Source organism: Triturus cristatus, chromosome 11, assembly GCF_964204655.1.
Source record: "Triturus cristatus chromosome 11, aTriCri1.1, whole genome shotgun sequence".
Classification (NCBI taxonomy): domain Eukaryota; kingdom Metazoa; phylum Chordata; class Amphibia; order Caudata; family Salamandridae; genus Triturus; species Triturus cristatus.
The window spans coordinates 115,120,584-115,146,313 of record NC_140594.1 but is presented as its reverse complement, the minus strand read 5'-3'; the positions used below and the strand labels follow the sequence as shown (position 1 = coordinate 115,146,313).

The 25,730-nt window shown below is 42.0% G+C and overlaps 3 protein-coding genes across 5 annotated transcripts in view; 1 reads left to right on the top strand and 2 right to left on the bottom strand.

Annotated features, from left to right (window-relative positions):
- GGT1 (gamma-glutamyltransferase 1) overlaps window positions 1-25,730 on the top strand; it is a 655,664-nt gene that overhangs the window by 59,913 nt on the left and 570,021 nt on the right. For all 3 annotated transcript variants that reach the window (XM_085636048.1, XM_085636056.1, XM_085636047.1), the window contains exon 2: window positions 2,446-2,582. In XM_085636048.1, coding sequence (XP_085492174.1) covers window positions 2,503-2,582 — 80 coding nt within the window. In that variant the 5' untranslated portion in view covers window positions 2,446-2,502. The remainder of the gene's footprint in view (window positions 1-2,445; window positions 2,583-25,730) is intronic.
- The window catches only part of LRRC75B (leucine rich repeat containing 75B), a 180,583-nt gene that overhangs the window by 122,526 nt on the left and 32,327 nt on the right, over window positions 1-25,730 (bottom strand). The gene's annotated exons all lie outside the window — the stretch shown is intronic.
- On the bottom strand, window positions 19,599-24,535 carry OPA3 (outer mitochondrial membrane lipid metabolism regulator OPA3). The gene has a single exon (XM_085636436.1). The coding sequence runs from the start codon at window positions 24,109-24,111 to the stop codon at window positions 23,641-23,643; it is 471 nt and encodes a 156-aa protein (XP_085492562.1). The 5' UTR covers window positions 24,112-24,535; the 3' UTR covers window positions 19,599-23,640.

The following is a 25,730-nucleotide window of genomic DNA, read 5'->3' as shown; positions in this document are numbered from 1 at the left end:
GTAAAAGTTTAAATATAACCTAGTATTCTTGAAGCACGGAGTGGTACACGCGGGGCTGGTCCTTCTGTGGTCCTGAAGAAGTGGTTGGGGTAACCACGAAACATGTCGACCAAGTAAATAGGGACAGCTTCACATAATGGTTACCGTTCTCTGTTACTAGCCCCGTTTTACTATATACTTACCAGACAGGAGCAGAATAAAGTTAGGGCTCACTGTCTAGGTAATTTTTATCTTATTTTTTTCACTTTTTTTCACTCCACAAACACATCACTACACATAGCATTAATGTAAAAAGTGCTCCTACGTATTTTGCAAGTTGCAGCACGCCCCAGACAGTAGATGCCTAGGAGGACCCCTATGATGAAGCATCTCTCCCTGGGGCAACCCTAGGTGAGTGAGGGGACTCTAGAAAAACAAGTTGTTTTTCAAGTATAGGACTCTACTATATTTAGAGTACATATTCCTTGTTAGGTTTTTTCTGGGATCCTTGTGGATTCGGTTGGTAGATATAGTTTTCAGCTTTAGACAGTTGGTTTTCATCCACTGGGCGGATTTCAGTGATGCAGACATTGAACTTGATCTGGGTATAGGGCATCTTGTCCATAAGGGAGAGGGTGAGTTGAGTGTCTTCGGCATAGTTGAGGACAGTGATATCGTGAGAGTGGATGATGCTTGGTAGAGGGATCATATATGCGTTCAAGAGGGTCAGGCTGAGGAAAGATCCTTCCGGAAGTTCGCAGATGAGGTTGCAAGCATCGGAGGTGAACGGTGCCAGGCCGACTGACTGGGTCCTTCCAGTCAGGAAGGAGCAGATCCGTCGGAGTGTGTGTCATTCGATTCCGATATCCTGTAGACATTGGATGAGGATAGGTGGGAGACTGTGTCAAATGCTGCAGAATGGTCTAGGAGGATGAGGGCAGCCATATATCCTCTGTCCAGAGTCATGCAGATGCCATCTGTGGCAGCAATGAGGAGGTTTCTGTGCTGTGGTAGGGGGCTAAAACCAGTCTGAGTTGTTTCGAGGAGCCGGTGGTCGTCGAGGCATTCGGTGAGGTGTATGTTGATGATTTTCTCTAAGGCCTTGGCCAGGAATGGAGCAGTGAGATCGTCTATAGTTGACCAAGATGATGTTCCTGATGAAGTATGTCTTGGTAATGGGGAAACAGTAAATTTTCACTTGTAGGAATGACAGCATGGAGCTCACATTGTCTTTGACTAGAATAATTTGGGCTCAGTATATTACTCCACCATGGACACAATATAGTTTTCTCCAGAGGTTTCCAGCACTCCATGGAGTCCCTAGTCATTCAGCACATGGGATCACCAGCAGATTTTCCCTGCTAGAAATATGACAACATGGGTCTCATAGGGTTTCCTAACTGAATCCTTGTGACTCAGTGTATTATATGTTCATGGGTTTTCCTCCACAAGAGTTTCAAGCACTTACCTACCCACATCCATACCCTGCCTGGTGAAACCATATATTTATGATACAGGTTATTGTTAGGAGTAACATCTTAAGTAGAATCAATTTCACACCCGTGGACATAAACTAGAGATACAATAGTTTTAGAACGCACCTAGACACCCTCTGTCATAATAAACCACTCCAATACGGTGACTGCCACACCTGAGAAACAATAACACGTGATCAGCCCATAGGTGAGTCTGGGACGAAACCTGGAGTTCTATATCCCGCAGTGCCGCAAAACTCATAGATGCTGCTGAAACTAGTCACAGCTTGGCAGGATACTTTTGGTGAGTGTTCGAGTACTTTACCTGGGGCGCTTCATTGCCTAGTGTGATTGGTAAGTTGCTAGACTTCAGGAAAATAAAGGGTGATTGTAGCTCTTACGAGGCGTTGCCATGTTACCCACCTGCAAGCTCCTGGGTGGTGCAATCTTTCTGTCTAGGAGCAGATCTGTGAGTTGCTCTCCCTGGGGACCCAGGATAATATTGATCAGAGGGGTGACTAACCATAGGATTGTAATGGTTAATTCACAACATGTATGGCCATAGAGTTCTTAGTTAATAGAGGATGCTACCACCACCATTTTGTTGCATTTGGGAACTTCACTGTGATTTCATATATAAAACTCTATTCATACAATAAAATGAAACTACTAGGAGAGTGTTTCTTGTGCAAAAAATATGAGTATTGTGCAAATATGAGGTATTATAGCCTTTTACCTACTGTTTAACAGAATTTCACTGTTCAAATGTATTAAATGTATTGTACTATTTCTTGACTATAGATCAGATGTGCTATAACTGCTCTTGAAGAATACTGTTGCCTAAATTCTTGCCATAATCTACTGAGACTAAGAGGCATGCTCTTGTTCTATTTCCTTGTTTTTGCTATAGATCCTGTTTCACAGTGTTTTTCTGGTGTCCTTGCTTTGACCATGTTTCATTTGTTGCCATCTTTCCTTGTAAATGTTACAGACGTGGTTGTCCTTGTGATTTCCTGACAGCCAGGCAGCACTCCCGGAGGGCTCCACGATGTATGCAGGGACACTGATTGCCCCGGTAATCTTGCGGAAGCTGAGGCGTGGCAACTCTGCCCTTAGGCAGTCAAAAAGGTACCTTCGTGGGCTGTGTGTGGGATTATAAGCTGAATATGTGCTTGATCACATGATCTGTTACCTCCTGCAGCAGAAATGCAACCAGGGATGAGATTTAACATGAGGACACACTGACACCAATGAAAAAAAGAGTACAGCTGAAGACTGGGGGGTCCATTCAAAAGTAGGATGAAAACTTCTGATCCCTTGGAAAACCTATTTTGGTACTCCGATTGGAATTCCAAGTAATGCAGAGTTTACCACACCCCAAATGACCCCTGTAATTTTCCCAAGATCAATTTTGGCCGATCAAACCTGCCAACATTTACAAAGAGGAAAGTGTCTGGTACATATGTACCAAACTCCATATGTTATACTCTGGTGCCAAGCTTGGACTGGGAATATGATGTATTTAGCAGACCTTGCCAATACAACACTCACAGTGTCGCAGTTTATGGAGTAACCAGTTATGATCTGGGCCTTAGTAGTGTCTTCGTACTTCGTAGTGAGACCTTGTGATCTGGACCTTTGTAGTGTCAGAGTGTAAAGAGTGGACTAGGAAACAGGTGGGCTTGTAGTCAAATTTTCTGCAGCTTTGCTGTGATCCACAGAATAAACTGTAAACATTAACATGAATTACGTATGATAGGAGCTTTAATTTTTGGATGGTAGGGTGAGCCAAATGGCCCTGTGCAGCACCCCTGATTGAACTCCTACTATTACGGGTTTTGAACAGCAGAATCTAGGCACAGGCACGTGTTGGTCTGCAAAATAGCATAACCTCATCTTCTGAGTTTGACCGGATTCTCACCGAAATGTGCTTCAGATAGGGGTGTTTAACCTGTGATCCTATGAAGGTAGTACTTTGCTCTTCCATCTTTGTAAATGTTTCCCTTCTGTCACTTAACTGATGAGATGCTAGCAGGTCTAAAGATGTGCATCTATGTGAGTATATGTTCTGATTTTACATTTCCAAATGTAGTTTGCTTGCAAACTTTCGTATGTTTTAAGATATGTGCATGCATATCAATATGGAATCAACACACTTAATTTTTATTAAGCGTTTATATAAAACAGGATCAGTGCACCATGCTTACACTAGTGCGCACTCAGGCACAGTTGTGGAAATGCTGTTTTGCAGATTCACTATATACATTAAGGTATTCTACTTCCTTCTCTAGAGCCCACTAGTCCTGTAATACTAATGCAGCAATTTCTACCTAGTGGCCCTAAAGCAGGGGTTCTTACAAACTTTCTCTCAGGGGCTAAAATTACAGTCTGGTTTGTGGTCAAGGGCCGCACTGATGGGCCAACGGGTGAGGGTGGAGCTAGAGTAAAAAGAAAATCACCACCTTTCCTAAAACATTACTAGACAATGCTGTATTTCGAAAGCAGATGTAACTACAAAGCTACAAGGCGGACATTTTGATAATACATTTTTAATATTAGACAATAGCATTCTCAAGAGGCGTTGCATGGTAATTCCCATTCACTGGATATTCAGCACAGGTTTAACTGAGTCAGAAAAATAGGTAAGTTAAAGACAGATATACTAGGAACTTATTTTACACATCATGTCTCCTATTATTGTCCTGCAGTCTGGTACTATGTCTGAAACGGCAAGCCTTAAGAGCAGATTCAGATGGAAGTCTGTAAGCTTATTTCGGAGTTTACTCTTCAACATTCCAATTGTGGAGAACCAACTTTCACAAACGTATGTTGACCCAAATATACTAATGACTTTCTGGGCCACTGAACAAAGATTAGGAAATTTGTCAGAAGGCCAAATTTTTCAGAATTCACAGGTGCCTGTCCCAAAAAAGATGCATCAAGAGCTGAACTGTACTGCATTGTAATCAGCTCAATTTCTGCTTGAGCCTCTTTCATGCCAGTAAGTTCAACAGTGTCAAGATTTTATGCATTCACCGTCCAGGGGTTTTCAACGAGCCTGGACAGAGGGAGGGAGGGGGATCTGAATTGAGAAAATCGCCTTTTGATCTCCCCAGAAATGTCCTCAAGACATGCACAAAGGTTTTCATTGACAGCATATTATGCATTTGGAAACCTCCGAGTCACAGCCAACAGTTTTGGGAAGTGGGTAAAGTCAGCATCATCCAGTTGTTCTTTAAATACCTCAAGCTTACTTTCAAATGAGTAAATACCATTCATCATAGAGCACACAAGCAGTTGTTTGCCTTGCAGAGACAAATTGAGAGCACTGAAGTGTGTGAATAGATCTGAAAGAAAATGGAGCATTATAAGCCATTTCACATCCTTTAGTTCTGGGAATGATTGACCTCTACTGTCAACAAAATGTTCAATTTCAGGAAGCAAAGAGATGAAAAGCATCAGAACTTTCCCTTTGCTCAGCCATCGCAGGTCAGCGTGCATCGAGAGGTTTGCATATTCAGCTTCGGAATCCTGCAGCACTGCTTTAATTAGTCTATGGCTAAGGGCTTTGGCACAAATAAAATTAACAATTTCCACTGTAGGTTTTAGGATGTTATTCAGTTCTCTGTGACTTAATTCTGCGCACAAACCTTCATGGTGAATAATGCAGTGGTAGTCTATTACAATCTGTCCCTTGAGCTTCATTTTAAGCCGAGATACAGACCCTCTGTCACGGCCTACCATGGCAGGAGCCCCATCGGTTGTGATGTTGGCAAGAGTGTTCAATGGGATGTGATGTATTTCAAAGTAGTTGCACATGTTCTCTAGTGTCTCTCCTCCTCTTGTGTGTCCTTGCAGTGGTAGAAAAATGCTGCACAAATGATGAACTTAATGCTGAACAAATCAAACATTCACCCCCAGTCGAGATCTGGGTTAAATCCATTGTCCTTTTGCTCACCACGACACCCCAGTTTGGACCCAGCCATATTCAAATCCGTCTTGACCCTGGCCCCCATGGGAACAGTCCAGCCCGACCTGCCAAGCCAGGTCCTCCCTAGCCCGGAAAACAAGCATCCTGGGATCGGTTTCAGAGTATCACCCCATATTAGCCAGGCTAGCTTAAATCCAGTGGCACTGTGAGCAAGGGACCCACGTCGGCTGACAAAAAATGGTCCGCCAACGTGTCTTGGCTACAGACCTCTGTGAGCAATACAAAAGCAATATTGTTTGTTTAAACATGCAGAGTGGTACTTAAAAAGTGAAGCATGCACATTGCGATTAAACATTTAGGGGGTCATTACGATGGCAGACGGACCCAAGTCCGCCCGCCACTGTAGCCGTGCCTGGGACCGCCTGCCTGCAACGCAGCAGTCCCGCAAGTGAAATTACGATGCGACCGCCACCGTGGTGGTCGCATCTTGCATGTTTACCATTGTGGCGGGTGCTTCTGGCTGCAGTAACCGCCGCAATAGTGCGGTGCCTGCCACGCAGTGCAGGGAAATGCAGGAGGGTACCATGGGTACCCCCCCCCAATGCACAACCACCTCCCCCCAACACAAGGGGGGCCCGCAACTGGACCCCAAAACCAATCCCCGCCAACATTTTAATGGCTGTTTACCCGCCACAGAAAGGCTGGCTGCGGCTAGCATCGTAGTATGGCGGCCATTTTACACATGCTGACTGCTCCGCCAGGCAATCGTAATTGGCGGGCGGTGGCGGGCCTTCCGCCATTAAAATGACCCCCTTAGTAACACACATATTGGCCTTGCATTTTTTTTTTTGTTTTAAAGATGCAATAGTTCACCAAGCAACAGCACCTGTGCGCTGCCTGCAATCTTGAACAAAATCAAAAAGACACTCACAAAACGGAAATCAACTGTGGAAGAAAATAATGCCAGAAAACCAAATTAATACAGGACTGTAGCATATTTTAAGGGTGATAGATAAGGATTCAAGACAAGCTTTTTAGCATTTTTAAATGTACCGGAACTAGGGTTGCCACTTTTCTCAGTTAAAAATACTGGATATTTGCTCACCTCTAGAGGTACACTTTAAGGGGGGGTGGGGGGGCACAGATAAAACCTAAAACTGGAGTGTAATATATATATGTATGTATTTATGTATGAGAGAGAAGTGATGGAGAGAGCAGGGTGAAGGTGGCTGACTCAGCATGCTGGCAATGGCGTCCAGAAAGATTTCAGAAAGGCTCTTTAAAGTTAGCTGTGAATGTGCAACAGCTGACTTTTAGAGGGCATTTGCTTCCTGCCACTGCCAGGAGTATGACGTCAACCGTAGCGGGCGCCCAGCCGCTTTCAGTAAACACAGAAGTGGGCTACTGGAGCATGCACAGTGAATTTACTTTCGTGCATGCTCCAGCGGCCCTCTTTTATGTTTACTGAAAGCATCAGGCATCTGGGAGCCCACTACGGAGCAGCTGTGCAGGTCAAAAAGATCTGTGGGCCACCAAGCAAGGTTTGCCAGGCCGCTGGTGGCCCGCAGGCAGTACTCGGAGTACCACGGCTCTAAAGGATCACAACGCTAAAACTAAAAAAAACTAAAGCAAATTCCTGCTTTTGTGATATTGCCTTGTTTTTACACTTTACCTTGTTTTAGAAACACTTTGAGAGGATCAGTACTCTGTGTATAAAACCTCAAATCCTGCATTTCATTACACTCAACGAGTTGCAGGACTAGGGGCCATATGTACAAACACATTTTCCCATAGACTCAGAATGGATAAAATATTCTGATGCATCTGGCCCTAGGATCGATAAACTAGACTACCCAATAATAGATGCAAGGGTTGAAATCGGAAGTAGCTTGCCCACCCAGCATTTTTTCACCTGATCCCAGCATGATTCCCTCTTCAACTTCTGACTTTGTGGTTTCTGACTCCAGATACCACCTGCATGCCTATGCAATGTTATCTGTAAGCACATATATGCTGTGCTTCTTGGCACTGACAAAGAGCACAATGCAACGAAAACAATATGTATACCACCTAAAAACCCACACGGGGTTGAGGGAATTATTGTTTTTTGTTATTTCTAAAAGTTTTTTTATTAGTGCAAATAGGAACTATTTGTCTTAATCTTTGAATAGCCAAGTTTTTAACAGCTTCCTGAACTCCAGAAATGTTGTTTCAGCATGTAAGATGGAGTGAAGATAGTTTCCCAACTAGGCTGCGGCACCCGCGTATGACTGTCCCCATAGCTGACCATACAAGGTCTTGGAACTGTAATGAGATTATGAACAAAGTGTACAAGTGGGATGATGAAACGAAAACTTGAATGCAATGTGGAAGTGCTGTGATATAAAGTTTTTGTGATCAATTGTTAAGGCCTTAAATTTAACTCTGGAGCATATGGGCAATTGTGGAGTGACTTTAGAACAGGGCAGTGTAGGTCTGACATGGGGTTTTGGTGATAATCCTAGCAGAGGTGTCCTGCACCAAATGCAGGCTTCGAAGATATCGATCATGATAATTATAATGTATTTATTATGTATGTATACATGTGGTATTTGTAGAGTGTGAACCTAGCTGAAAGGCAGCTGAACACTGTAGAGAGGCAAAGGCAGAGATTAGAGTCAATGAGTGCTCCACATCAGACCAAAAGGCTATTGCTGATGGTTAATATTATTAATAGTAATAAAAATAATTTAAATTATCTAGCACCTCATGGTGCACATCTGCCATTTTTGGGGGAAAATCAGTTATTACTTGCAGGGCTCCAACCTGGAATTCCCAATTCCGCTGTTAATTCCTCATTCCTAAAAGGATTCACAGGGTCCACCTTGCAAACCTGTTAACTCCAGCCCTGGAGTTACCAGCACCCCTGGGATTACTAACCTTGGCTAGCGGACTTAACAGTAAAGAGTCCAGGGCACTCGTAATGAGGCCCAAAGTAGGGGGACACCTAAATGTCACCCCAGATGTTCCCTTGACTACTTATAGGGCACTGACTGGTGTTTTGACAAAATATCCAGTTTAAAATATCGGGAGACATAAATATAAAAAATGTAATATCGTGACACGCAAATGTCGTGATGCATAAATATAGTCAACAAGAATATTGTTTTCTGAGGTAAGTAACATCTTATCGATGTATTTAATATTGTTTTCAGTAATATAGTGTTAAAATATCGTTTTTAAATGTTTTAGCTGATATTAATTTTGTTACTATTTTAAATATAGCTTGTCATTTTAAGTGACTTCAAATGTTCTTATTTAATTATAAATAGAAATTCTGTCAGAGGGTTTAGAGGCTTGTAGGGGGTTATGGTGGAAAGTTAACTAGGTAATAATTAAGAAATATTTAATACATTTTATTTCATTGTATCATTGATATTTATATTTTAAATCATGTAATACTGATTTATTTTCATTATATGTTATTTGCAGGCTGTTAGGTTTGTAGGGGTATAGGATGGCAAGTTAATCAAGTGATAAACAATTAATTGTTAATTATGTAATTTCTTTTTAATTATGTGATTTATAGAATACTGATTTATTTTAGTTGCTGGATGCTAGGTTTGTAGGGGTCTAGGTTGGAAAGTAAATCAGGTAATGATGAATTAACAATTAATGATTAATGAATTAGTTGATTGTCTTTAAACATATAAATTATGGAATAATTATTTTTTAAGTTATATTTTAGGTGCGGGTTGCTAGGTTTGTAGGGGTATAGGCACAGCCACTCGAATTATGCGGAGGGGAGGGACAAAATATGCAGCAAGAAAATTTAAATTATGCAGTGTAATGTGGAACATTTTATGATAGTTTGTCATTTTTACACTTGTTTACAATGTCTGGGCATTTGTTGCACCTCATTTGTTCCAGTTTAACACAGACATATAGCAATAAGCAACAGAAAGCTGACCAGTCAAGTTTTGGAAAGGGCTTCCACTGCGCAGCAACAGATGTTGCTGTGCTTTTAATAACTTTTGAACTGTTTGGGCTAGAAACGTTGGTTTTTTGGGGTTAAAATTAGCAGATTATGCAACAGATGGTGGATTATGTGGCAAGTTAAGCAAATCTATAATTATGGGAAGAAAGCTGCAGCTGCAAAATTGTATAATTCAGGGGGCCCTAGGTATAACAATTATTTATTAATTGATAAATAATTATTGAATGGTAATTAGGAAAACTGATTGTTCCAAGTTTTTTTTAAATACACAAATATGTTATTCATGTTAATTATTTTTATATTAGGAGTTCAATATTGTTTCTACATTCATGGGGTTACTTATTTGTGATGTGTTTGACGGGAAGTACTTTCCCTACTTTTGCTTAAAATGCAGTAAGAATAGTAAAATGAACCTGTTTGCAGTTCAACACTTTCCCTACTGTTGCGCTGTTTAAAGTGGGAATCGTTAATTTCACCCTTCCGAAAACCAACGCTTTTCCTACTGTTGCCCTGTTTGGAGTGAGAATAGCAAACTTAACAGCTGCGAAGTCCAACTCTTTACCTACTGTTGTGTTGTTTGGAGAAGGAACAGCAAATTTAACTTCTCTGATGGCTAACACTTGCTCTACTGCGGCGGGGTTTAGAGTGGAAATAGTAAATTGAACCCCTCCAAAGTGCAACACTTTCCGTACTGTTGCTTTTCCTGCTGAAGCACAGATAGGATGGGAATAGTAAATCGAACCCCTTCGCTGTCTTAAAATTTTTTTTACTATTGCGGTCATTGGAGTAGTAAATCTAACCTCTCCGAGTTCCAACTCTTTCCCTACTGTTGCATACACTAGATTGAGCATAGTATATTTAATATGTTTTTACTCCAATAGTTTTCATAATATTGGTTAGATTTTATAGCATAGTTTTTTTTTTTTTTTTACATTTTATACCATTGTGGTGACTGGAGTAGGAATAATAAATCTAACCCCTCTGAAGTCCAACTCGTTCCCTACTGTTGCATAAATTAGAGGGAGAAAAGTATATTTTATATTCTTAGACTTCAATAGTCATTATATTGGTTAAATAGATTTTATAGTATTGTTTGTTTTTTTAAATTTTATACTATGTTTTTATTTTTAATGTTCATACTATTTTTATTAAATGTATTTTGAGGAGGTTTTAGATTTAATATTTTAGTTATTGGCTAAATCAATTATTTTTTTTGCTATTGAATTGTTTATATTTTTATGGTTCAAGTGTGTCTATATATATATAACTTCTTTTCAGCAAGATTCCGAATAGACAGGAAACCAGTGATGGACACAGACCCAAGATAGGTGCTTATGAGATATTTATTCTTCCATTGTCGTCAATACGCGTTTCAGCTCTTGCGAGCCTTGTTCACTCACTGTATAACTTTTGTGCGTATTTTCATTGTACTAAATTTACAATATTAAAAAAATATACTGAACATATTTTTATTAATTGTTACTATATATATATGCACAAACATATGCGTTTGTTTATATAAGTATCTATTTATATATAGTATTTAATTTTTATTTATTTAATATACAATATATTAAATTTATATCTTAAGATATTTAACATTTACTAGGTTAAACTCTTTAAATATATATATTTTAATCAGTGTTTTTGGACGATATTAGTTTCTACGATATTTTTTTCCTGAGCTTCTGGTACTTACCATTATTAGTAGAGGTGCATGATACTGTGGTAAGCTGTATTTCTGTCAACGATATAGTTTACCACAATATTGTGTCAGTGATCCGACTGATTGTCAACAGTCTGTTGTGCACGGAGATAACAATAAGGGCCCAGTAATAGTCTGAATAACCATCCACAGCCCTAAATTCCTTAACAGTGCATACAATGTTTAAGCACATACTGATATTCCATGCTGTGGCCTTGCACGATGCATGCCCAGGCACATTCATCAATCTGCAGGAACAAGATTCAGTGTGCAGGGACATCTGTTAATGCTGAGGCACAGCCATATATGCTCATATACAACCCCCAGTTTCCCAAGAGAACCTTCTGTGACCTGGCACAGCTTCACATGCTCACATCAAGCCACTGTTTACCATGACCAAGCCCCATGTTCCTAGGGAACTCCCAATACTTGGACACAGCCATCAAGTGTCTTGGCAGAACCTTCAATGTCCAGGTACAGCCCCAGATGTTAAGTCAAAAGAACAAATGCCAGGACACATCCATCATATGCCAAGGAATATTTTTCATATGTCGTATATCAAGAACTACTTTATTCAGTTACAATACATAACCATAAAAGTGTACATGGTAACAAGAAAACACCCAATTAAAATACAGGATTAAAACACAATTAAGCATAAGTGATTAATGTTTAAAACTCGCTGAATACAACAGTACGATATGTCGATGCCTTGGTAATATAGACAAAAATGGTATAAAAAAGCTAATAAAACTGATTTTAATCAAAATGTGTTCAATACAAAAGTGGTGGACGAACAAAAACCTCAAAGGTCCGCCATGTAAGTCCCAATCACTCCTATCGGATTCTCCAAAGATGACAAAAAGTGCTACATAACAAGAAATCATCTTAGGAATTATAACATTTAAAAGATATTTAAAAATATTGACCGCAGTAATTGAAGGTCTGGCCACCTTATGTAGGGCAAATGTTAAAACAACATCATAGGATAAGTCAGCACAGGACTGTATCACATAAATAAACAAGTAAATGCGCCATCTTGTGGTAGGGAGATGTGGGGGAAAAAAGGAAAGAGGTGCCAGGACTACATATGTAGTGTGCAAAAAAAGCATAAAGTGCATTAGGTACTGAGGCGAAGAAGTTATTGCGCTTGTAAGAAGTGCAGCATGCCATGTGCCATAAAGTTTCTACCTAGCAGATATGGACGCACTAACCTTTATATCGATCCCTGGGAAACCATGGCAATATAAAGTGCTTGTGCATATGTAAACGTATAGAGATGCTGTGGAATAAAAAATGATAAAAATCGCTTGCAGACCTTGTGACAGGAAGATACAAGCAGTTAAGCAATGAAAAAATATCCATAAGAACCGGTCTCCCTAGTTAATTTTCTTTGTCCTCAAATACCATATGGCTGCCAGGAAGGTACAGATGGAAAAAACAACTGGTGCACTTGTGTCTAATGCATATTCTAAGTTCGATGGTGCGATTGTTGAGGCCTAGCATTCTGCATAATGGTGCTATCCATCGCTTCCGTTACTTTTTGTATGCAGGACAGAAACAGAAGACATTTTTGATGTACTCAGTGACTTCGCATCCTATGGGGCACTCAGCTGATGCACCCAGCCCCTTCTTCCAATGACCGGTAAAAGGAGCTAGCGGTAAAGTGCCCACCCTGAGCTTGAAAAAGAGTGCTTGTGGGTTTACAACCATAACCAAATAAGGTTCGAAACTCAAAGCCACACTTGAATAAAAGGAAAACATCAAAGTGCCTTACCTGGTTTTAGTGATGGTTTCTCCTAGGACGTGAGACCAATAGGCCATTTTAAGCTGCCCAACGGCATCGCCTGGTATATCGTTTGGGTTTGACCAAAAGTCCCCTAGGCCAAACTTGAGCAGCCATGACTTTATGTAGGCACGCCAAGGGATCCTATCTGCCCAAGAACCCTCTTAAAAGTCCTGGAGCCACTCTCTATAGTGCTCCAGTTCTCTTGTCGCCCAGACCAGTAGCCAATACAAAATAGGTCTCATTGCGGCAATATCTGAAATGGATCTCAAATTTAGATCCCCGAGGATAGATAGTGTGGGGGTGCACAAAGGGATTTTTAACAGCGATTTATTTCAAAAACTTGTTCTCTGCTATTTCCAACATCTCCAGATTACAATGTCCCCAAATATCTGCTCCATAAAAGGCTGCCCCATATGTTTGGCTCCTCTAGATTTACAAATGGGGGTAAAAGGGAAAAGACGGAGCATTATGAGCAAACTACACAATAGACCCAGCAGATTGCTTTAATAACAGAGTGATCTTCTTCAACTGCGCCGACCACCCATGTGAGTCTGGATTAAGGTCAGTAAGCCCATTGATACCCTTAACCTGCTCAAGGTTTCCCATAGTTACATCCTTGGGACCAGATCAACAGCAGATCAAAGATCCACAAGGGCCACATATAACCTCCCCATATCCAAATCTACATTCCTCCATTTTATGGCTAGGAAACATATGATTTGAGCCATTGTACTGACTTTCTGACCAAAGTCTGCCTGTATATAGTAAAGTGCTGTCATTTGCTCAATCCAATCCCATAGCTTATTTAGTCAAGAGAGAACTACATTTTTTAGAAATGATCAATTAGGCTTATGGGTCTGTGATTACACGGGGAACCCTTATCTCCTTTTTTGCGTATCAGAACTAGAATAGCTCCTTTCCATGTGTCAGGCACAGGGTCCCCCGCCATCAAGGCATTAGAAACTACGTTTATATATGGTGCCCAGGTCTGCAGATCACTTCTGTGCAGATCAGGCAGAATTTTATCAAGTCCTGGAGCCTTTCCTGACTTCTGTGCCAATATACCTAAAGTGGTTTCTTAAGGCGTAAATTGCTCGCAGTATGTCTCCCTTTCTTTTACTGAGGCTAGTAATGGTCCCACAGTGCTAACAGCTGCTGGGATACTTGTCTGGTAAAGACCGCCAAAATAAATAATCCATTCCTCTGACCGAAAATGACAATCTGGTCTCATGGCATCTGATAGCCCCTTTTTGGATGCCAATTCCCAAAAGCTTTTGCTGTCATTTGCCCTGGCCACAGCCAGAAGATTTTCCCAGACTACTTCTTCCCATACAGCTTTCCTATTTTTGATGGTGCTAGCATACTCCTTCCTAGCCCTAGCAATGTGTGATCTATTTTTGCTTCTCAGGGCATGGGTGAGAGCCCCCCTAGCACGTTTGCACATGTGGTCAAACCATTCATTGGACCTTTCAACCTTTGGGCCCTTTTTCCCCCCGAATGGTTTTTTTCTAAATATATAACGAGTCGGATAAAGAAGGATGAGTGAGCTGCCAACTATCAGGCTAGGTGACAGCTCCTTTAAGGATGTTGTTGTAAGTTCATTTAGTATAAATTGTTGTAACTTGGTTAGCGAGTATTTACATCAGGGGTGTGGAATTTAATAAAATATCTACTTGTCCATGGGACAGGTTGCTTCATAAATCTACTTGTCCTGTAACAAAATCCACTTGTCCCTTTTGTGCCATGTAGTGCGGCAACAAATTACAGCAGCAAACTCATTATATAAGAGTTCTGATATAGCCTCTCCAATTATGCAATTGCTCGTACCATAGTAGGGTTTGAATACTAGCAATTCCCTTATGTTGCTACGTTTCTGCAGGTCTACATACTGGGGCTGAAGGTAGTGGTAAGCAATAGTTCAAGGGTCGGAATGCTCTTTTGAGTCTGTGCAAACCTTCTAACTTGCATGTTTTAAGGGTTTTCACCAACTCCTGACAGTGGCAGACATAATACTTTTTCCAGGATTGGGTAAAAAGTGTTTGAAGGAAAAGTGAACTTAAAACATTCAGATTTTCACATGAGCAAATCTACACATGCACATTTGCTCATGCTAAAATGCAGTTCACAAATATTTTCTAGGAGTACTATGTCTAGGCCTACTTCTGTAAATTCTTGTGAATTCACAGAACCTGTATATATGCACTTAATGCAAGTATGTATACACCTTTGATGCACTTTTGAGACTCTTTAATAATTGGACCTTAAATGAGCCTTGGCGTTAATCATGACCTTTTGTGTTTAAGAAAATTCTGTCTCTCTCTCTCCGTCCATCAGCTGGCTTCACTGTGAGTGACAGTATTCTGCTACTTTACAAGGAGGATATTGGCACACAAAGTAGTTTTGTTCAGTGCCCGGAACTGCTGTGGCAAGGTCTGCTTTTTGAGACCAAAAACAATTTTTGCTTTTGCCAATGCTTGTTAGAATGGTGAGGGCCCAATAGCTCCTACACCGATAAGGTTTTACAAAAACCATGCCTAAACAAGTCACGCTTTGACAAAACCAAAATGCTGACCACCAATTTCAGACCTACTGGTCTTGCCAATGCTTGTTCATTTTTCTTAACCCATAATCGTATTTAAACTGGTTACACTGATTTTCCGTTATGAATATTTTTGGGAAATGCAAGCATACATCAACATGTTACTAAAGATGCTGCAAAGATATGGTACCTAAAATCTTACAGTAGTTGGCAAAACATTTTTTTTCCTTTCATTTTTTTGTGAACATTTTATTTTGGAAGCAAAGAATCATCACTCTTGCTTTCAAGCTACTGCAAATATTTGCACATAATCAGAGAGCATTCTGGGAGCATTATACATAGCCTCATGTTATAAATGTGCACATTTATACTGGAACCACAGTCAGTAGTGCAGGCCGAGCTTACAACATTTACTTTTAGTGCACACCCTAATAATAAAGGCTTTGCATTAATGAACCATAAATACAAGTTTTAACAGAATGCACACAAAGACACACACATTACCTCAACTGCAGACAGTGCCCTTCCCCAATCCATAATGTGGTTCTGCAAACTGACAGCCAAAGGGTTTGTGCTGCAGGGGGTTGGGCCTACTTGTCCCAAGGACAAAATACACATGAAAACTTGTTGTCCATGACCTCAAACAATATGTCCCGGGCGTTGGGCTATAGGAATTCCACATCCCTGTTACATAGGTCACTAAGTCAGGGACATCTTAAACATTATGGGGGGTCCCGGTTTACAACAAATTTGAATTTATGATTCATTTACAGCTAAATCACAGCCATTGATCACACATAAAAAGCTTTCTTTTTCACAGTTACTCTTTATTAAGGTTTTACAAATAATGGACAGAAACATTCAGGTGTTTACATCCAAGCATGTGGTAATCACTTCATAAAAAAGTAGTGTACAGTTCTTGACTCCAGGCACTCACTGGGTTGACGTACCTCTCATATTCATAGGTGTGTTCAATTGATCATTCCCATGTCCAGGATTAATCTGGTGGTCAGGTGCCCAGAGTGTAGGGCGTCCATGCATCGTATATGTATAGAAATACTACACTGTTTCACAGTAGCAAAGAGATAAAGCAAGAGCATTTCAACAACTTCCCAATTGGGTTAAACCGTTTATGTCAATAGTGTGGAATCAGTCTAAAAAAGTACACAATGTCCTCGAGTGAATCACAATGGATTCATAAAAGCGCAAATGCTCTGATTTCACTGGGAGCGGAACCGCTTTCTATCTGTCCAAACTGCATAAGCACTAGATCCCTCAATCCCGCGACTAAGACAAATCACCTCTAAGGATCTGGGTCTAAAGTAGATGTCCTTCTCTGACAAGAGCTTGAGATGGGAAAACCGTTTGAGGATGTTTTGCACAGTCGAAGGGATGAGTCTGTTCCCAGGAGCTGCAATGCGGAGTCTGCATCGCGGCTGCCTTCGACAAGGGATGCAAGGGACTGCGCAAAGAATCCGTCGCGCTGTAGCTGTTCCGAAGAGACTGCAAAGGCAATACGGGTCTTTGAAACAGGTCTAATCCACGCAGCAGCGGTGATGAGTCACTTCTGCTCGGGGTTGTGCTGCGCAGCAGAGGAGATGCGTTGGTTCCGTAGGGTCCACATGGGCTGGCAGAGCACCCCTCAGTCCAGCGCCAGCCTTCTATAGACTGTCAAGTTTCTAAGGAAGTGGACCAACTGAATACCTAGCAGACGGCTGACCAGCTGGCCACCAACACTGACAAGAAGCGCAGGTGAGCAGAAGCAGCAGTCACCTTGACAGACACACTCTCTCTCACTACCTTACTTGTGCACTCCAGTCAGTGGTCGAAGTGGGCGGGATCGGAAGGGCACAGCGTTCCCCTACTTCTTTAATTCCAAGGATTCCGTTCCCCTACTTTTTTAATTTGAAAATGCGTCCCAGGACGCAATATATCACCATCGCCTATAAATAAAGCTCTGCGTTCCTGGCATTCGTGACTGGCGGGTGGCAGAGAAGTAAGAGGAATCTGTCTTCTGCTTCTTGCCCAGAGAAGACAAAGACAGTGTCCACTTCTGCTCTGCTGTTTCAGCTGCCCCCCCCCCCCCACACTCCTTTCTTCTTCCCTCTGTTTGTTTAGCAGTTCTTCTCCTACTGATAACGGTGACTTCAAGACAGAGTTCTCACTCTCTATCCTCTCCTTTCTTTTATTTGCTCCCCTGTGAAATGGATCCAAAAAAGAAAAACTATTTTGCAGGAAATGTCGTATTTTTCTGACATTTTAATTTCAAAGTGCAGCATCAGTAATAAAAGATGAAAAATAACTAAATAAAGTAGCAATCTGGCCAGATTGATTTTATTCACACCCAAAAACATTATCGCCACTTTGACAGAGTTTGCCAGTGAAGCGCTATTTTTGTTTTCTTGTCTTTTTTTTCCCTGGGCTTGGGTACTACAATGCATGGATTGGAAAACAAAATGTGTACTGCGGCTCTGCGTTCAGGTATGTGGTCTTTTTACCATACGTTTTGTAAGCATATAAGCAATGGACATTGAAATGGGTCCATTCAGGGCCCTGTAGTCATGTCCTTAACTTTTCAGGCAAACGTACTCACTGATTTCTGAATAGTGAGTGCAAAAGAGTTAAGGTAACCCTGTTGTTCATGCTTACATTTCACATGGTTTGCTAAATTTTGCATTCCCTATGAGTGTGTGCTTTCTCCAGGATGTTACTTTCTTTTTGTAGGCTGCAAATTGCTCTTGTCTAGTGCATCATTTAAATTGAACCGCATCCAGGTGTTTATAGCTTGTAACAATTGGGTTGTAGTTGAAGGCAGTGTGAGTTTTCTCAGTGGGGCAGTATGGTGTTCAGTGGGGGAGAGGATATGGCACTATGCCCAGAGCTGCCGAATTTGGAACTGGGGAACCAGGTTCAGCCTTAATGGCCAGTCCACTCTCCTGAGGGAACACAATCCCATGCTAGACCTAAGAAAGCTTCGTAAGACCTTCGAAGTCCTGGTGTCTTAGCACCAGCAGGTGGACCCTAGCAGTGGGTTAACCTTCAAAGCTTCTCCACCACAATCCATATTGAAGTTCACCTCCACTCTTGCGGGCAGGCCTATGAAGCAGCACACACTAGAACAGTGACGGTTACTGAGGTCACAGGACCCTTGAGAAGGGCCAGCTCTAAGGCGGTGCAAACGGTGTGACCGCACCGGGTGCTGACTTTGGGTGGAGGCATTATGTTTGCAAGTATATTATGGTTAAAAGCGCTTGCTGCCTCCTTCCTGGCCTCCAGCAATTCTCGGTAACAAAAATATCATGACGACTATGGTGATTAATGTTCTTCCTAGAGAGATCGGAATTTTGTCTAGTGGAAGTTTTGACTCATGGAAAGGTAACTCAGAGGGTTAACGTGCCTGCTGCAAATGCAGATCACAAAGTGCACATAATGTAAATAGGTCAGTGTGTTACTGCTTCTGTCAGAGAGATCATTTTGTTATATGCAGTTTATAAGTTACAATCCTAACACAGAACAGTGAGCTATTAACTGTCATCTAAGAGCTGCATACAAACTGCAAGGTATAAATTAGTGTGTTATGTTTCCCCCCACCCCCCCGTCTTTGATTATCCTAATGTTGCAAAAAGTGTTCTTTTGGACAGAAATCAAAGCTGATAATTAAAGAGTACCCCCAACCATGGTATTACGTTTTAAATTCTGAGTTTGTGTTTCTCCAGACCAATCACTATTAAACTACACGGCCTACTAGTATGAGTGTCATGTGACTCCTACACCTTGTAGTCCTTAGTCTTATGTAACATTTTCTATACAGTGATTTACACACATATTGGTTGTCTCTGTGTAATGTGTGTGATGTAAAGTGCTCCGACACCCTACAATGGTATAATTGGCGCTGTAAATCAAATTAAATGCATCTGAGAGAGAGCGTGGTTATGGAGACTTGAGGGGCACTTTTAAAGGGTGGTAGTGAGGGAATCCATGGCAGAGGTGGTCATTGGGGGGGGCACTAAAACAATAATGCACAGGGCACCACTAGTGCTAAGGCCGCAAACTTCACAGTCCCTCGGCTTCATTCACAAGCACTTTTAACATGTGCTGCCTGTTGTGGGGCCACTGGAATTAATTATGCAGCAAAGGGGGACAAAATTATGCCTCAGTGTTGACTAAATTAAGCATTAAAAAAAGGCTGCAGCGTAATGCAGTATATTTTCTGATATTTTATTATTTTGACATGTTTACCCATACTAACAGTCTCTGGAAAGATTTTGCCTTATTAGTACCAGTGTAACATACAAATGCAGCAGTGAGAAAGGTGATCAGTCAACCTTTACAATAGGCCATCCACACCGCAGCAATACAAGTCACATTTTTTATTAACTTTTAATACGTTTCAGCTACAATTTATTAGTTTAAATGGTCCGATCATGCAGCAGATCTTGCATTATGAGGCAAATATTGCAGAGCCATAATTATATAAAAAACATTTGCAAACTAGGATATTTTGCCATTCATGTTTGAACTGCTGTTGTGGAAAAAGGGAGAAGTGCTGATTACAGAAACGCCATGGCTCGGAGACAAATGGCTTGTGCTTCCACATTTTATCGTATTTGGGACATTCTGTGATTAGAAGCATATTCCACTTTGTGAATGTATTTTAATGTCAATAACTCATTATAACCTTAAATAATCATGTGTATCCATTGGTTGATTAAACTGGGCAGTGAAATGCCAGACGGATACTAAAAATTGGGATGTTTGCGCATTCTGGCCACACCTCTTGCTCCGCCCACTGATCCAATCCTTGGGTTATTCCCACCCTCTCATTCTCCGCCCACAGTTCCCCTACTTTTTTCCCCCCCACTTCGACCACTGACTCCAGTAAGAACTACTTCCCCTCTGCCCGGGAAGTCCCTGAGGAACATAGAGCTCCGTCAAAGGTCTGCCTGTACCTATGCTCCCCTAGGACACCTACTCTGGCTCCATAGCTGTGGTCAGTCAACTTCCACTTGCATGCAGTGAAGATGTCTCCATGGTACCCTCATCCACCCCTTGACCCCCACCTGGCATTGTGAAGGTTCGGTAATAAACAGCTAGAATTGGTATATGTGGAAGCTGCTGTTTGTCCCTAAAGAACACAAAAACGCTGCTCCCTACACCCATGTGCACTTCTCGCTGGTGAAGAGAGGCCACAGAGACAGGACCTCCTAAAGAAAATGTCTCTTGTTAATGATGGGTCTAAGAGATGACCGGCACCCCATTCATCGATACACCAAACTCTAACACAGGATGCCATTATCCTAGGCACACACCCCCTGTTGTGCCCATTCTAGGGTACAACAGCATCTAGGTACGTTCCAAGATATGGGCATTTTTTAAGAAGTGGTGCATTAGGTGCCAAAACACCAGGGCTCAAAGGTCTGCTGCACCCTAATTCTTGCTGTTTCCTACCAACCAACTAAGGCTAGAGGGAGCCCATTTTACTAGTTGGCATTAGAAACCATGGCACCCTTGCTACCCTGCTGGTGTTATGTTCATGTGGCACAATAGTGATCAAAAGGTACCTTAAGCTCCATAGTGCTCTTGGGAACGTGAACATCCTACCAACAATGGCCTGGGCAGGGCTACATGTCTGTTTATGTTGTCCTGTGCCAGTAATCCTGGTAACAAATGAAACTACTCTCACAAACTAAGCAGTCACAAAAGCATTCAAGAGCACTTCATTTCATCCAGTGTCATATTTAGAAGAACCCCATCTCTCTTCATGCTATCCTATAGTAACTATGGATCTTAGTAACTGGAAGCACAGGCTCATCAAGACAGCTGACTGCAGAATCTACTCCATTTCCTGTGGCCTGACCAGCTTACTTCGGAATCTACGTGACTTCCTGTGACCGTAACAATACCTTCTGCCTGCAGTAATGACTTATGAACCTCGTGGACGACATATCTGGATTTCACTAAATGCTATTGTTTCAAAAGTGTTATTAACTTGTATATATATTATAAAAAATATAGTTTTTTTAAGAGCAATACGACTGACTTGACCTGGTCCTTTTTTTATTGTGAACACATTGTGTTAGTGTTTACGGTACAAACCTTCACCCCCTTAACTGCCCATTTACCGCTACCTGTCTCAACACTGCAGATTTCTTATTTCTCATTTTCAGTCTGATTTTTTTCATACAATTATGGCTCCTCCGACCCCCTCCCAGCTCCATGCAGAGCTGCACTTTAATATAGGTTTTCCTAGGCTTTTTCCTCCATAATGTAGTCAGATTTGGAATGGTCAACCAAAACCGGTCCTAGGATGCTTATTTCCGGTCCAGAGAAAACCTGGCTTGGCAGTTCGGGCTGGACTGTTCCCATATGGGACAGGGTCAAGACTGATATTGCATGTAGCTGGGACTGAACTGGGGTTGCAGTGTGAGCTAAAGAACGATGCTGGATTAAACCCAGATCTGGGAGTGAAGGTCTTAAAAGTTTCAGTGCTTTGTCCATCGCCTTGTGTTTGCTTTGTTGGCCCCAAGTTAGAAGGGTATGCCCAGACTTGGGTCCCTTTCTCACTGGATTCAATCTAGCCTGGCTGAGGAGGGGTGTTACTCCGAAACTTGTCATAGGAAACTTGTTTCTGTTCCAGGAAGACCTAGCTTGGCAGTTTGGGCTGGACTGTAACATAAGGAACAGGGTCAAGACTGATTTGCATATGGCTTGGTCTGAACCGGGGTGGCGAAGTGAGCTAAAGAACACAGATGGATTAAACCCAGATCTTTGACTGGGGGTGAGTGTCTTTAGAGTTTTAGTGTTCCATCCATAATTTCCTTGTGTTTGCAATCAAATTGTATACTCATATTTAAACAAGCATTGGCAAAGTCAAAAGGTATGCCCTGAATTTTGAGTTCTGACTACAACAATGAAGAGCATTTTGCAGTTAAATAAAATACAGAAAACTATTACTTTCTGTATTAAATGCATCTATGAGATTAAAAATTAGAATGTGATATTTCAGGGCACTTTTTTTATTGGAAAATGGTCCCTCAAGCATTGTAATGTAGGCAATGCATAGGAGGTGGAATGGTGCACGAAACCGCCAATAGCATGAAGTGAGAGAGAAATCCTACACGGGGCGAACTGCAAGCCCATTATAGGTACCGCAAACAGATGCGTTGGCAAGCCGGACCTAAAAAGCAGCTATGTTGGGAAGTGAAATATTGTGAGTCACAGTATCAGCAGGTTGAAGTGAAAATAACATCAGGGTAATCGCAAGTTGAAGTATGGAAGCAAAGTAGCAATGACCAGTTTAATGGATGAAAAAAATTTGAGTGCTGTCAGATTTTAATAGAAATCAATATTCCTTCCAGACATAACCTTTATAACCATAAATAACTGGCCATGGGTGTTCAAAGTAGGGTCAATTGGACTGGATCCATGACAGGTTTTCAGGATAGTCTAAAAAGATCCATTTACATACAATGAATTTAAAGGGAACCTAAAAAGTATTTATCAAAAATATAAAAACATATGACAAAGATCCATGACATTAAGTAGTAACATTTTGAGAGGCTTCCTCTGTATCATGAAAGGAGAAATCAATGTTTCTAAACTTGTTTTCCATTAGTTTGAATCTCTCGAGATACAATCAGTGCCAGTCCCATCTTCCTGTGAGGTGGGTTGTCGGAAAGGTTCTAGTAGAGGACCACAATGATGGGGAAAGAAAAGTTGTTATGCGGCCCAACCCCAAAACCGTGTGACATAATATAGACGAGGGCAATATAACAGTGTCACGCTTAAATAAAAAATTAGATAATACTATCTCGGATGTTAGTGTCAAGTGAAAAGAGCCTCATAACGTCTGTTCAAACATGAAGTTGCAGATGTAACAGGCCTGCTCGCTAGGCTGTAAGGAGGACCAGAGAGGCATGATTATAGTGCATTTAAAAAGAAAAATAATTTTCACTTGAAGTAACCATGGCTTTGACATACTACCTTTTTTTATTATTATTTACAAGCGTTTAGAACAGATTTCACCATCAATCATCCTTCCAATTTAACCTGGCCTTTTAATCATGTGGCTTGACTGATGCAGACCTTAGAAAACGGGCCCCTGTTCTCCATGTCATGTTAACCCTCGTGTTCTCCAGGTCATGTTAACCCACAAATGCAGCAGTCACCTTACAGAACAGCAGGCACATGGGGCTGGCTTCTCGGCGGAACTGTGATTTGCTGTGACCGTGTCCCGGCTGACGGGGTCATTTCTTGCTCTGCACTGGGGTGGCATGCGCCAGCCGGGTCACCTCCCGCAGCTGAGCGTCCATTGTCTCTATCGTCAGGCTGAGCTCGGAAATCTGCTCTTGTAGGTGACCCAAGGTCGTGCTGAGCTCCTCCTCCTTCTTCTTGCTGTTCATTGCCTGCCGTGCGTACTCCGCAATCATGCAGCCCCCGCCGACGGTGAAGATGATGACTTCGCCCAGCAGCTCGGCGCCCAGCTCCGCGGCAGCCTCCTCGTTGAGAGGTTTGATGGTGGCTCCCCGAAACCCCATCACCCTCATTTTGGTTCGCATCTCCACCCAGTGGTAGAACTGCGCCGGCGGGAGGCAGACATAGGTCTTGAAGAACTCGCTGCGGCGCGCGCCCGCCTTGATGCGGTTGGCCACCGGCTTGCTGAGCTGCCGGATGCCCAGGTACAGGAGTTTAGCGATCGGGAAAGCGCCCACCACCATCTTCAACGCGATGACGTCAGTCACGCACGACGCAAACTACCGACCTCCCGGGGAACGTAGTCATGTTGTCGGCGGTTAGCCTGAAAATCCGACACGGATCCGCCCCTCCTGGACTTGGTATGAGCATCCCCGGATTAAAAATTGTAAAAGGAAGTTTGGAACATCGGAGCAGCGTGTCGCGATGCGAAGAACTGTCATGAGAGCAGAGTTGACATTTTATAACAACAACCGCATGCACACAAGGGCAGAACTGTGGAATCATGCCAATTTGCCATAGAGATTTAAATACACGGTGTGTGTTTTTTTATTTTAATCAGTTTTGTAGTTTGCTCACTTGAATGGGGCAGTTTTACACCGCCTGCTCTTCCCCTTTGTGGCAAAAACTTCTGACGCCTCTGGGTAAAGTTCGCGCTATATAAAAATGTATAAAATAGGAATAAATAAGTAAATAAAACTGTAGCGAGTCGGTGGCCTCAGACAACATGCAGTGCAGGCGCGCAGTGCTGAAAGGGCTTTACCCCTCCCTCCCCCCTTCCCATGTGTCAATCTCATCCCAGGATGCTGCGGTATTGACTGAGAAGTGTCTGGAGGATTATTCACGCCAGACCAGTTCTTCACGGGTCTTTAAAAGATCGTTTACATGCCATTGTGAACTGGTTAACAAGGCTTTGTCCTTACTGTGCCTAGTCTTTACAATTGTATTTTACTGCCCCAGCAGGAGAATGCATTTCATGAAAATGCATAGCAGGAGTAGGGTTGCCGCCTTTCCAAAAGAAAAAAAAATACTGCCCATTTGTTGTTTAAAGAGCCTGCAAAAGCCTCGCCTTGACACTAAATAGGGCTGTAATAATAATAATATATATTAATTTGTTATTTATTACTTAATTATTAGTCATTGATTGTTATTGCAGCCCTAGAATACAGTTAAAATTGCTTCTATTTATATTTGATGTTTGAAGTATGGAGAGAGAAGTGCTAAAAATATCGACTTTAGGTGATTTTGATTATTTTTGTAACGGCCAAGACATCAAAATACTGAGCTGGCATGCAGGATCTGCTGATTATTTATTTCCTCTATCCCTGACTGATGCCATAATAGCAATAGTTGAACTCATGCCTGAAATCCTATGTCAGCGGTCAGTAACATGCTGAGAACCAAGTGTCTGGGAATATATGCAGCCTTCAGACAACTCACTCATTCTCACTGATCACTTTTACAATCACCCTGCACTCACAGTGATCACACTGCTCACTTACCATGCACTCACAACATTCACCCACTCTGCACTCACATGAGCACATCTCTGACTGCACGCACATGACAATCCACACTCACCTGTCACTTTCACCGCTCACATTACACATGCAGCGATCATACTGTATTCATACTGCTAACCATGCACACACGCTGTTATCCTGCAATCACACTGTTCATCCTCCTCTTATCCTTCGCTCACATGAGCACACCGCTCACTCTGCACTCAGTGGAGTGAATGTATGACATTGTTCTGCATTCTGTCCATCAACTGTTGTTTTTGCATTTTTCACCCCAAGTGGGACGGGTATGCTCAGACGTGAGTCCCGTGCTTTCCATGCCACCACTGGAATCAAGCTATCCT

Bases quoted from the DNA above. Each gene is read 5' to 3' on its own strand.
- OPA3 (XM_085636436.1), bottom strand. From the start codon at position 24,111: ATGGTGGTGGGCGCTTTCCCGATCGCTAAACTCCTGTACCTGGGCATC.